The 12,715-nt window shown below is 41.9% G+C and overlaps 1 protein-coding gene across 1 annotated transcript; it reads left to right on the forward strand.

The window, feature by feature from the left end:
• Positions 1-3,388: 3,388 nt before the first annotated feature.
• On the forward strand, positions 3,389-11,629 carry LOC147868330 (auxin response factor 2A-like). The gene is made up of 17 exons (XM_087339541.1): positions 3,389-3,511; positions 3,643-3,744; positions 3,850-3,906; positions 4,006-4,155; positions 4,421-4,505; positions 4,633-4,723; positions 4,883-5,080; positions 5,216-5,335; positions 5,446-5,521; positions 5,704-7,236; positions 7,378-7,592; positions 7,687-7,795; positions 8,571-8,661; positions 9,628-10,121; positions 10,260-10,574; positions 10,723-10,900; positions 10,990-11,629. Exons 1-17 carry the CDS (start codon positions 3,395-3,397, stop codon positions 11,472-11,474), a joined length of 4,416 nt encoding a protein of 1,471 aa, XP_087195667.1. The 5' UTR covers positions 3,389-3,394; the 3' UTR covers positions 11,475-11,629.
• The last annotated feature ends 1,086 nt before the right edge of the window (positions 11,630-12,715 follow it).

The raw sequence follows: 12,715 nt of genomic DNA on the forward strand, positions 1-12,715 counted from the left end.
CTTCTTCTAAACTTGTCCAAGCATTTGGGCGGGCATCGCTTTCACACGTCCCTCCCTTCCCTCCATATGATCTTTAATGCACAGCCTAAAACAACAAAAGAACAAACGGGCAAAAGAAAAACACAAAACAAACATACGCACGTGCACTCACATCCACCACCTTCAAAACACCACCTTTTTTTTTTGTTGGTTCACAACATCTCTTTACTTATGTTTTGTGTACAACCAATACACCCCCATCATGAGATGTTGTTGTGCCCTCGATGCCAAACTATGTTGATCTTGTTCTGAAGTCTGTTCAAGGTTCCATCCATCTCTACATTACTCACCATTACAAAAGAAAAAAGATGTTTCGACGTGTCATTGTGAAAGGTCACACACATTGCGCACATGCATCGATCATTCACAACAAAACGGCTTCATTCCTAGGCATTATAATATATAACATTATGTTTTCGGGTGTACATTAATGATGAAGTGTTGTCATAGCTTGCAGTGATATGCTAAAAACACCATTTACAACCATTTGACTCAACTTAAACATGTACATGATTTTGCATATATCACTTTTCATGCTTTTGTATTATCGTTATTACCTATTGTACAATATCACAACTTTTCATTGCTAATGCTTCAAGGTGTCTACTTCAACCAACTGGCGTACGCATCGAGGAACAAAATTGCTCTCGTCTAATATTGTGATTGTTGTGAATGCCCGAATCCCATTTCTTCCCACGTGTATTGATTGTCTTCAGTTTGCATGTTTATGTGGCCTAATTAGCAAACCATTTTCTTCTTATGCATGTTAAACTTAGGCTTCATTCACATTCATATTGCCACGACTTGCATCCATTTAGAGCCATATTACAAGGGTTTTTTTATTCTCTTTGTATGAATGTACAATATATAAATTAAATTAATGATATATGCTCCTGGATGTACAAGGACCATGATAATATGCTACATAATGGAGTTGTTTATTATATATAGAACACTAGGCTATATGCAACAATAGGTCAAGTTCAAGTGACTAGACATGTTCAAAGTCAAGATCATAGTTTCAATTTCAATCACTACTATTGACCATCCTTATTATATTTATATGGTAATATAATGTAGGTTTACAACATCCATAAGAAGGAGGTAGATGTTATATGCAAGAAATATATGAGGTTATATACATGGCTCATTACCTAACCATAAAAATTGTTGATAAAAAAGTGGTTGTCACATCACTAAAATAAAATAGGATAAATAGGTAGGAAAAATGGAAATTGGACCATGATTTTGTTACAACTATTAGATCGTTCGTTCGTTAGTTCGAACACTCTCCTTGATATAGTGATGACAAGCATTAATGAATCTACATAAGAGAATTGTAAACCAAAATACACCACTTGGTGACTGTTAGAGATGATACTCGAATGAGCATTTCCAACTATGATATATGCAATTTAACATACTATAAAAGCATTGACAATGATGTTTAACATAAGCATGGAATACATGTTGTCGTGGGCATTAATAGGGAGTCTGATATACTACTAAAGCATCGACCATGATGCCAAGACATGCATCACATACCACTTTGGGCATGAATAAGGAGTATCAATATTGGAGAAGTTATCGCTTGCATCAATAAATAATAACACTTTCCTCGAGAACTGGGTTGGATTGGTTGAGATTGGGCGACAAGCAAAAGATCTGAGTCGATGATGTCAATGAGAGTAGCATGCAAATTAAGTGAATGCAATGATTATATAAAATGGTATATGCTAAATTGCTAATAAGTAACTTGGTGCAAAAGAACAAATTCCAAGTCTACATGGAGATCCATTGGTAGGACAATTGAGGACTAAGGAGTTTGGGTGGTGGGAGGTGTTGGAATTTTGTACGCAGTTGCACTCCCCGCCCCAACAATCGGGTGTTTTCAATAAGGGTGGGGATTTAACACGATGGGAGATCATGTGAACGGTAGAGAGAGAATCGACATTGTTTGCGAGCTCTGTGTGCGCGCGTGCACACACACGTGCACAAAACATTTAAATGAATAGCATAGCATTTAGGCTTGTGTGAGGGAAAACCCTCCCACCCCCATGTGTGTAAATATGGTATGTATGTATATACTCAATTCATTTAGTAGTACATACTAGTCGTAGAAGTGCTAGACTCTAGTAGTAGTAGGAGCAGCATCATTCGGGTTCTCTCTCAATATGTGTGTGTGGAAGCATAGATATGTAAATTGAGGTAATCATGATGTTCCTACGTTTTTCCAGCCGCCTCTAACAGAGAGAGAGAGAGAGAGTGGACAGTAGAGGAGGGTCTACGTAAAACAAAGAAAAACATACATATGTATATAATATTAATAATATTAATAAAACCAACGACAACGACAACGACAACGACAACGACAATTAGATAAAAAATAGAAAAATCGAGGAAATAGATCGGAATATAATACTAATACGTCCTTCTTCTCTCTCTCTCTCTCTCTCTCTCTTTCTCATACACACAGACAGACGCACGCACACACACGGTCTCTCTCTCTCTCTCTCTCTCTCTCTTAACAACGTATCTATGCAAAATAATAGGGGGCCTAAAAAAACAGAAAAAAGAAAATAAAAGAAAAAACAAGAATACTCTCAACGTAGTAAACAAACAAATAAATAAATAAACAAATAAATAAATAAATTATGTTATGTATAAATAGGATTGGATCCGCATGTTATCTTCTGATCGATGGAAAACCACCCCTCCATTCCTCCTCCTCCTTCAATCGCTGTATCAATCACTTAATTACCCCACCAAATCCGACTACTAACTTCTGATAATCTGTGGGACGCTAATAATTAACACAAGCCTAATTGTCTATCCTCCGCTTGTATAACACACAGCAATCTAATATTTCTCATCATTAGCCATCGTGTATCAGCAGAGTAATGTCGATCCCCGCACGTGTGACGAGCCTGGGATCATTCCACATGCCGATGAACGGTTCTAAGCAGGCGCTCGCCATACCTCCCAATCCTCCATCCAACAACACCAATCATCCCAAAAACAGCAGCAGCATATTGCTGCACTCTAATAATAATAATAATAATAATAATTCTCAATCAGCCGCCAGAATCACTAGCCAGGTTGCGGGGATTAATATGTTGAATAATCTGAGCAAACATAACAGGAGTAGTAATCATGCTGCTGCTCCTGCCGCTCAGCCAGCTGCTGCTTCTGGTAACGCTGCTCTACCTGGTACGTCTGCTCTTCGATTACACCCAATCAATTTAGTGGGGCATAATTGTTGTTCTGCTACTATCAATTCTTCATATTAGGTGTTATAATTGAAATTTATGCTGAGTGCCGTGGCCTGCTTGATTGTGTGCCTGCAGATAAGAGAATGAGCGAGGAGCATCAGATGTACTGCGAGCTATGGCATGCTTGTGCTGGGCCCTTGGTTTCGGTTCCTCTCAAAGGCAGTCGCGTCGTCTATTTCCCTCAAGGCCATCTCGAACAGGTGCTTAATTTTACCTCCCGGAATTAGATTCACTAACTCAAATCTTTACAGTTGGTTAATCATCCGCAATTAATTTACAGCGCATAACGTATGGGGATGCATTTTGTTTTTTTGGGATGAATCATGTACAGGTAGCCGCGTCTATGAAGCTCCAATTAGGAGCTGAGCAGCAGATTCCCCTCTATGATCTGCCCCCACAGATCGTCTGCCGAGTTGCAGAGCTCTCGTTGCATGTAATTAGCACAACTCTGTTATATAATACACACATTCACTAGATAATCGCGTATTCAGTGCAGTGCATTCGATTCATTACGATAACGATGGAGCTAATTTTGCAGGCTGATCGTGAGACGGATGAAGTGTTTGCTCAATTCACGTTGGTTCCTCTGCCGCAGGTATGCGCCGTCCATAACTCCGCCTTATTTTCTTTGCCGCCATAGCCATTGATCGTTTAATGCGAATGAAGGGCAACTAACGTGTCGTGGCTTCCGCAGGAGCGTCAGAACTGTATGGAGCCAGAGGTCCCATTGCCGCAGAAGCTTGCGACGCACATGTTCTGTAAAACCCTAACAGTGTCTGATACCAGTACACATGGCGGCTTCTCAGTCCCCAGGAGAGCCGCAGACGAATGCTTCGCTCCCTTGGTAACACTCTTTCGATCCATCTATATGCGCGTAACCCTAATATTAGCAAACAGAATGCGTAACCCTAATATTTGCCTTTTTTGCAAACAGAACGTGTGTTACTACTCTTCTTCGTTTAGTAATTAATAGTCGTTCGACTGTAACATGCTATTTTGCGTTGATTTTGAAAGTTTTTTTTTCACGATGATCACTACAGTCTTGGAATTTTCCGGTCCGTTATTATCATCATGATCGTATGCTAACCAGCATTGTCTGCACATGACAGGATTACTCGCAGCAACGTCCATCGCAGGAGATCGTTGCGAAAGACCTCCATGGAGTGGAGTGGAAGTTCCGCCATATATACAGAGGTCTGATCATATGATTATAATTTTCAGATTGAACATGGATCATTAGCGTAATCTCCAGCATCGATCATTATCACCATCATTATTCTGACTGACTGTTCATTCCTCTGTTACTGCGCGATCGATACAGGCCAACCTCGACGCCACCTTCTCACCACGGGATGGAGTCTGTTTGTGAGCTCAAAGAAGCTGGTGGCTGGGGATTCGGTTCTCTTCCTCAGGTAATAAATAACAGTTCTATTTTCTGTTTTACTGATAAAATCACCATGTTTCTTTGCATGTTAGATCAAATCAGCTATAACGTGATGGAATGGAATGATATGATCCATTTATAGTTAACCCTAAACGCCAAACCCTAAATAAGCACTTTGATTTTGCAGGAAAGGCAATGGTGAGCTATGGGTTGGGATCAGACGGGGAAATAACCGGCCGGCCATGGCATCGACGTCGTCCAGCTGCCAGGCCATCAGTCCGGCCACGTCCGTGCTCCCAAGCCACAGCATGCACATGGGCGTCCTTGCTGCTGCAGCACACGCCCTCTCCACCAAGAGCATGTTCAATGTCTTCTACAACCCAAGGTAATTCTTACCTATAATTTGCCAGACTTATGATCAGTCAATATTGTCTGCCTCAATCATTCAAACATGTCTGTTGCCATACATACTCTCACCTGCATTCCATTTTAATGTATTGTGATGCCTAATGATTACTAGGACAAGCGCCTCAGAGTTTGTGATTTCTCACCACAAGTACAGAAAGGCATTCGCGCACACTCTGTCCGTCGGTATGCGCTTCAAGATGCGTTTCGAAACGGACGATGGGATGGAAAGAAGGTAACGATTTTGTGTCGGGATCGATCTCATGGTTTTTTGCAAATGGTGTCATCTGATCCTCGCTAATATGTGCTCTATGACTGTTTGATCTATATTAAACTATAACATAGATACACAGGTACCATCTCTGGGATCGGAGATGTCGATCCTGTGCGGTGGAGGGATTCAAAGTGGCGTTCATTGAAGGTGAGAGAGAGAGAATCAAAATGCCCAAATGAAAATGATTTCTGATGTCAATTGAAGAAAAAGAAGAGATCATAATATATATTATAGATGAGGACTAATGGTGCCATGTATGTATCTGATTCAGATGTATTTTGGCTACTTTACTGACGTGCTTTCCAAATGAATGAATGAATGAATCATAGGTGACCTGGGATGATCAGCAATGTAATGAAGGCACTACAGGCATGATTCACAGCCACAATTCTGCAGGCGCATCGTGTCGGGTGCGGCGCCGGAATGACCAGCAAGTGTCCCCCTGGGAAATTGAACCCTTCCTGGCCAACAGCGCCACCTTACTAGCGGACAACCTTAACCTTATCCATCTACCAGGAATCATTGGCACAGGGGCTGCCATGGGGGCCATCGGTTCCGCTGGGCTCATGGCCAACAAACGCCGCCATTGGTCGGCCACATACAATGTCCCTCCGTCCATCGAGTTCGGCTCCGGCTCCGGCTCCGCCACTTCTAGCATAAGCCCCTGCAATAATAATCTCTTGTCATATAGCACACAGCAGAAATCTGAGCTAGTAATCCCTAACAATGATCAAATGAGCTTTGTTAATGGCGAAGGTGTGAAGAGATTAAGGAGAATGCCGGATTCCAACACTGAGACTGGTTGTCTCCCAGCCATGATTAACGCAGATCAGCAGAAATTGTTAATGCAAGGATTGATGAATCATCACAGTGGTTATGTTTCTCAGAAGCCATCGTTAATCCTTGGGCAGCAGCAGCAGCAGCATCAAGGATTAAACTCCTCCTCTTCCTCCTCCTCCTCCTCCTCTGTTACTTCCATGCCAAACAGTAGTCTCAATCCCAGCAGCTTGTTAAGATCGCAGCAGGCTAATATCCGACCTCTGTTCTGGCCATCTCTCATGTCACCGGCTATGGCACCCTTTGCAGCTGCAATTAAAACAGCTAGCGACCAACTTCCTCCGGTGCCCCATCAGATTCAGCCTTTGGAATCTTCCCAGCTTTGCAACCCTAATCCATCCAAAAATTCAGCAGTACCAGTGGTGACCACCAGTAGCTCCGGAGATGGTGCTACTGTGTCCACTTCTCAATCTAGCCATGAATCCATGCCTGCAGGCCTAATGCTGCACACCATGATCCCTAATCCTGACCTAGTGCTCCATTCCGCAGCTATGGATATGGACAGTACTACAAAAACGGTGCAGTGTTCATCCCCAGAGGAGAATTATTCGAAGGACAGTACTCATACCGGTTCATCCTCGAATCAAGCTGAAGCTAAAGGAAATCAGCTCAAATTATTTGGTTTCTCTTTGAAAAATGCATATAAGCAGTCAAACCCTAGCAGGACTACGCCCACCATGACCATGACCACCACCACCACCACAGGCAGGGGTGATCATGATGATCATCCCAGCCTTTCTCTTTCACCCAGAGGATCAAATTATGGCTTCGATGAAAGCTCGCTCTCACTCTCGCTCTCACCGAAAGGGACGGCCATAATGAATGAGGTCCCAGAATCAAAGGAAGAGACCAGTTTGCCTGCAGTCAATCACAATCCAGTACTTACAGAGAAAGCTCTAGTTCGCTCCTCAACAACTGATTCTGATCAATCTGAAGAAAAACGAGAATCTGTTGAGGTTCAATTGTGGCCTTCGCAGGCACATCAAAACGAATGCCACTTGATATCCTCGAGGAATCGAGTCAAGGTAATCACTACTAAATTACTATCTTGCAATTCTCCATTTAATCTTGGTTTTTAGCTTTGTCTTTAAATTGGTATCAAAACTGTTGATTAAAGTTGCACATTCATTGATTGTTTTGGGGCTTCTTATCTGATTTATTTATAGGTGTTGAAGAAAGGGCATCATGTTGGGAGATCCATCGATTTGTCCAAGTTCAAGTGCTACCCGGAGCTCATAGAGGCCCTCGAGAAGCTCTTCAACATGGAGGGCCAGTTAAGTGGTGGTGCTACAGGTAGAAGTTCTGATGACAAGATGGGCTGGCAAATCACATATACAGATAATGATGGGGACACCATGCTCGTGGGGGATGATCCATGGGAGTAAGAAACCCTAAACCCTAAATTCTCTTTACATTAAAAAATCATCAATAAAATCAATTACTTGAGTTGAGTTTTCGATTTCATTTCTCTGCAGGGAATTTGTGAACATTGCGCTCAAGATTTGTATAGTAACCAGAGAAGAGCTCATCAACACTAGCTCTGCGCCAGGCCAGTCTAAGCTCTCAGAGGATTGTTCATCGCCAGTTTAATCCCAAATCTGCTGCAAGAATCATAATAATAACAACAATAACAAAATCATGCAATAAATATATACTCGGATCCAGCAATCCAAGTGAGCAATATAAAAACTATCGCCCGAATATTAATTAAGTTAGTTTGGATCAGTGATGTCTGGTTTAGCTCTCTGTTTTTCCACATGATGAATTTAGAGTAATGTGGAGATAGTGAGCTACGTCAGACAGCTGGATTTTTTCAGTACTAGCCAGTTATTAGAGTAGTACTTCTATCGATTCCGTTCATCATCTTCATCATCGACTGAATCATACATGATCCATGGACAGCAAAATCATGACCCAACTACAATCTCTTTCGCTGCCTTCCTCTTCTTCTTCTTCTCCATCATCGAGGAGGCTGCAGAGATTGTGGTGTGGTTCATGATGCAATCAGTGCTAGAGATTATCGAATTCTTTTTTGCCTTGAATCATCTATGATCCATTTAATTAAAGGAAAGATTTAGTAATGCAGGCTTTTCAACCTTCATCATCAGAAACAATTTCTGCAAATTAAACCCCATTTGGAGGTTGAAATTCCTACATCCAATTATCTCTGTTTTTTGTTGACTATAAGCAATTTCGTAGTAGTAGTAGTAGTAGCAGCAGTTATGATATGTCAAGTTTGATATGGTGAAAGGTGAAGTGGGGATTTCAACCTTCAAAATGTTGTCCTTATTATCGTTACCAACATTTAAGGTTGAAATTCCTACATTCTGTTATTTTTTGTTACTTTCAAATATCTTAGTTTCCATTTCTTAATGGCAATTTTGATTACCGCTTCTTTTGGATCTTTTGTATCAAAACTTTTGCTCATGACTCGATTCGATTCCTACTGAGTATTTTCTACAAGTTGGTTAATCCTCGTCTTTATTTACATTTCAACTCAATCATGGATCATTCATATCTTTATAAAGCCACTCATCTCTGTGTATTTGAAAGTGTTAAAGATTAATGCTTTGATATCATTAAGAACGCTTGTCAAACTCTACCATTGATGTAATTCTTCACTGGGGAATGCATAATCATATGTTCAATCATTGATGGCTCTCAAAGTCAAAAATGTGATCCAATGACATGGTAAATGCCCTCTAGAATTGAAACACAGAACCGTAATTGAAACTGTTTTGGAAAGTAATGACACCCTTAATCCCCATACATTGAGAGATACTTAGACTTGAAATAATTATGGCAAAACTGCATGCATGGCACAGAAAAGAGAAAGGTATTTTTAACAATGCAAATGAAGCCCTGGTGGGAGGTTGGGTGGAATGAGAAGGGCTAATCATATGGCAGAGTGAGAAGTAAAAGGGCAGAGTGGTTGGAGGTAGTGATTAAAATGAAAGGAGAAGCTTGTCTTTGCTCGAGGCGAAGGAAGCAACAACAATGTCAGGGGGCAGTGGCGAGCCGAAGTTTGCAAATTCAAATTCATTGGGTAATAATGGACAGGAAGTGCAGAAGAGGCTTCATGGGACAGGAATCTCGAATCTCGCGGACAAAGGACGCGAGCTGGGCGGTCATCTCGAAGTAAAACATCATCATGTGGATTGTGCATTTGTGTGGGGAAATGGGAAATGGGCAATCACACACACACACACATCCTCATGATGAGTGTTGTTAGGCAGAGACACAGAGACAGAGACAGAGACAGAGATCTCATTTGAAGCCGTTGGTGCAAAAACTTCTGAAGAAGAAGAAAGAAGAGAAGAGAAATTAGGAGGAGGAAAAGCTCAACAATCTTGGGCAATTTGTCAGCTTCTTTATTCTCCTCTAAAATTTGAACTGCCTGTAAAAGCTGTAACCAGAGAGTGATAAATTAGCTGTTGCTAAAACATTCTTAAGAAAGTGCCCCCCCCCCCCCCCCAAAACCATGGATCAAACATCGGTAATCAGGCTGCCATTCATCATCCTTCTACTCCTGTGCATGGATATGATCATTAGCTGTTGCAGCTCCTCTGCTACTTCTGATGATCTTCTTCTTCCTCCTCGGCTCCCACGAATCAGGTCAGCTGCTCAGCAAACTTTGGTGCCTCCAGTAGTACTGCAGGCGCATGATCTTGAATCCACGGTACCAACCTACATTCGAGGAGCGGATGTGGCTACCGCCGGACAGCTCGTAGAGGCGGAAGCAGCAGCAGCAGCAGCCGATGAGAAGATCCCACTGTCTTACATTTACTATGTGCACACTTGCCCCAGGGCGTACGACATCATCCGCGAGCACGTGCAAGCCTTCATTCGCCAAGACCCTAGCAATGCTGCTGGGATCCTCCGCCTCTTCTTCCTCGACTGCTTTGTCCAGGTCTCGCCAAAATTCATAATATTTAACTACAATTGGTAACTGTAACTCATCACTACCATCATCCATCATCCATCCACACATGATACAAACAAATCACCCATCTCTATATGATTCCTAATTCTACAATTGTACTACCAGGGATGTGACGCATCTATGCTTCTTTCGCAAACACCTGCTGCTGATGATGATGATGATGAAGAAGAAAAAGGTGCTGATGACAATGCAGAATCGAGTAGTAGTGGTAGTAGTAGCCGAAGCAAATTACGGTCTGGTCAGCCCGATGCGCCCGATGTCTCCGAGCAAATTTCTGCTAGTAATTCTGTGAAGTATTCACTCCGTCGATCTGCCCTCCACATCATTGATAGAATTAAGGAGTCTCTTGAGGATTTGTGCCCTGGCATTGTGTCTTGCGCTGATGTTCTAGCTCTTGCTGCTCGCGATGCCATCTTCATGGTAAAAATACTTGATGTATTCAATTCAAGAATTGCACTAGGCATCCCACATTTAAACATCAATGTTGTAAGCTAATATAATCCACCTCTTTCAGTTAAATTCCCTAATGGGATGGTTGATTATGGTCAATAAATAATCTAATGATTAGGTGGGTGGGCCGTGGATACCCATGGCGAGCGGGCGCAGGGATAGCTTAGGCTCCCATGCTGCCCATCTGCACACCGACCTTTCGTCCACCATCCCACTTCCAACACAAGGCTTCCAAGCCTTGAAGCAGCTCTTCCAGACCAAAGGCCTTGATGTCAGAGATCTGGTAGCACTGTCAGGTAATATAATTTTGTACCACTTTTGTGATAACTGAGCATGTATAGTAGGCATTCCCGAGTTCTGGCAAAAACCCTAAACCCTGTCTTAGGTGGGCACACGATCGGGCAAACTCATTGCCATGTGGTCGCGGAGTCTGCAAAGCATTATCCCAGCCCCTTCTCAGCGGACCTGAGCCCTGCATTCGCAGCGAACCTATCGAGAATCTGCAAGCTCGCGGCACATCCGGAAGCTTCCGGAGTAGCTCGCCATGGTATCGGCGGTGCCGGCCACATGACTATCCACCTCGATGCCATCTCCCCGGACGCATTCGACAATGCCTACTTCAAGAATGTGGTGGCGAAGAGAGCCATCTTCCACTCCGATGCGTCCCTCATGGAGGATTCGGAGGCGAGCTCTTATGTCCACTTGTTTGCAAGCAGTCAAGCTGAGTTCTTCAAGCAATTCAGCCTGTCTTTCAGCAAGTTGAGCTTGCTGGGTGTGCTCACAGCCCCTGCTTACAATGAGTCATTGAAGGGTACTACTGCACAAGCTGTTAATGGTGAAATCAGAATGAGATGCACCATACCCAACTAACTCTAGATCGTGTTTCATATGTGTGGAATAATTTTTTGGAAAACTTTGCCAATTTTGGCCCCTCATAGAGAGGGGATTGGGGAGGGTTTAAAATTTAGAGGTTTAGTTACTGTACATGTAAAAATTTCTGTGGCATGAATTGGATTCTTTTTTTTCTTTTTTCTTTTTTAAACAAAACCTATCCATTACCATAGTTTCCATTACCAATCCAATTCAATAAGCGTATACAAAGCATATAATGATACAATCTAGTGGATTCTTAGTGCTCAGAAAAATATGATACCAATCAAAAGCATATCGGTTCTTTCAGTTTCATTTGTTAGACTAAAATTTGAACTCAAATCCTTAGCTTTAGAGTTTACAGTTTAGGGGACTAAGAAAATGTTATCCTCTAATGAACATTTCTCTCTCTATCAATACGAAAGAGGCTTTCACAATGAAGTCGCAAATTTCACACCAAATTCACGGGAACAATGCTTAATGCGACGAATGTTCACGGTAACATCTTGAATGTGCTTTGAGGCATCTCAAAATCCAACATCTGAATTAAATATAATCATGTCTTGCTCTCCCAAGGATCGATACATTGTACCATCAAATGGTGGACTGAATTCTTATGAGTTCGCCGAAGTGATTGATTCCTTTTGAAATCATTTCTCAATTCCTCAATCCCAATAGCATTATTTCATGTTATAATAATGCCATGACCATTCAAAACTAAAAGTATTGAACAATCCTTCATATTGACCTATAATTTAAAATTGATGGATCAACCTATATCTTGCAATCATTTTGTAAATTTGAAATTCCATTGCCTTGGGACTTGGGTGACGTAACAAAAGCGTGCAAGGAAGAACAGAGAGAAAGAGAGACACGCGAATTGCAATACGATAATTTTCTTTTTATATGGAGTTGTTTGTCCACAAGTTATGATGAGATGAAAAGACCAAGGGAGATGCATTCACAAACTCAAAGATAGAACAGATAAGAAAAGCCAACTTTAATAGTTAAGCATTGTGCTGTTTTATAAGAGGGTCATATGCTTCGAAATACCAACCCTTGGACTCCGGTGGGTTGCCATTGGGCCACTCTTGTGCTTATTTAGAATAGACTAAGGGTTCAAGAGACCGTCATTGGGAGAGGGTGGAATATTGATTGTCAAGTTTCTTTTGTGGCCAAGTGCCCTATTCAACATTGTTGTCAAATATGATTTAATTCACAAATCCTATGTGAGGTTTGTG

The sequence above is a fragment of the Azolla caroliniana genome, unplaced genomic scaffold (genome assembly GCF_043228905.1).
Source record: "Azolla caroliniana isolate FFs.n. ecotype wild unplaced genomic scaffold, voAzoCaro1.0.p SCAF_1, whole genome shotgun sequence".
In the NCBI taxonomy this organism is placed as follows: Eukaryota; Viridiplantae; Streptophyta; class Polypodiopsida; order Salviniales; family Salviniaceae; genus Azolla; species Azolla caroliniana.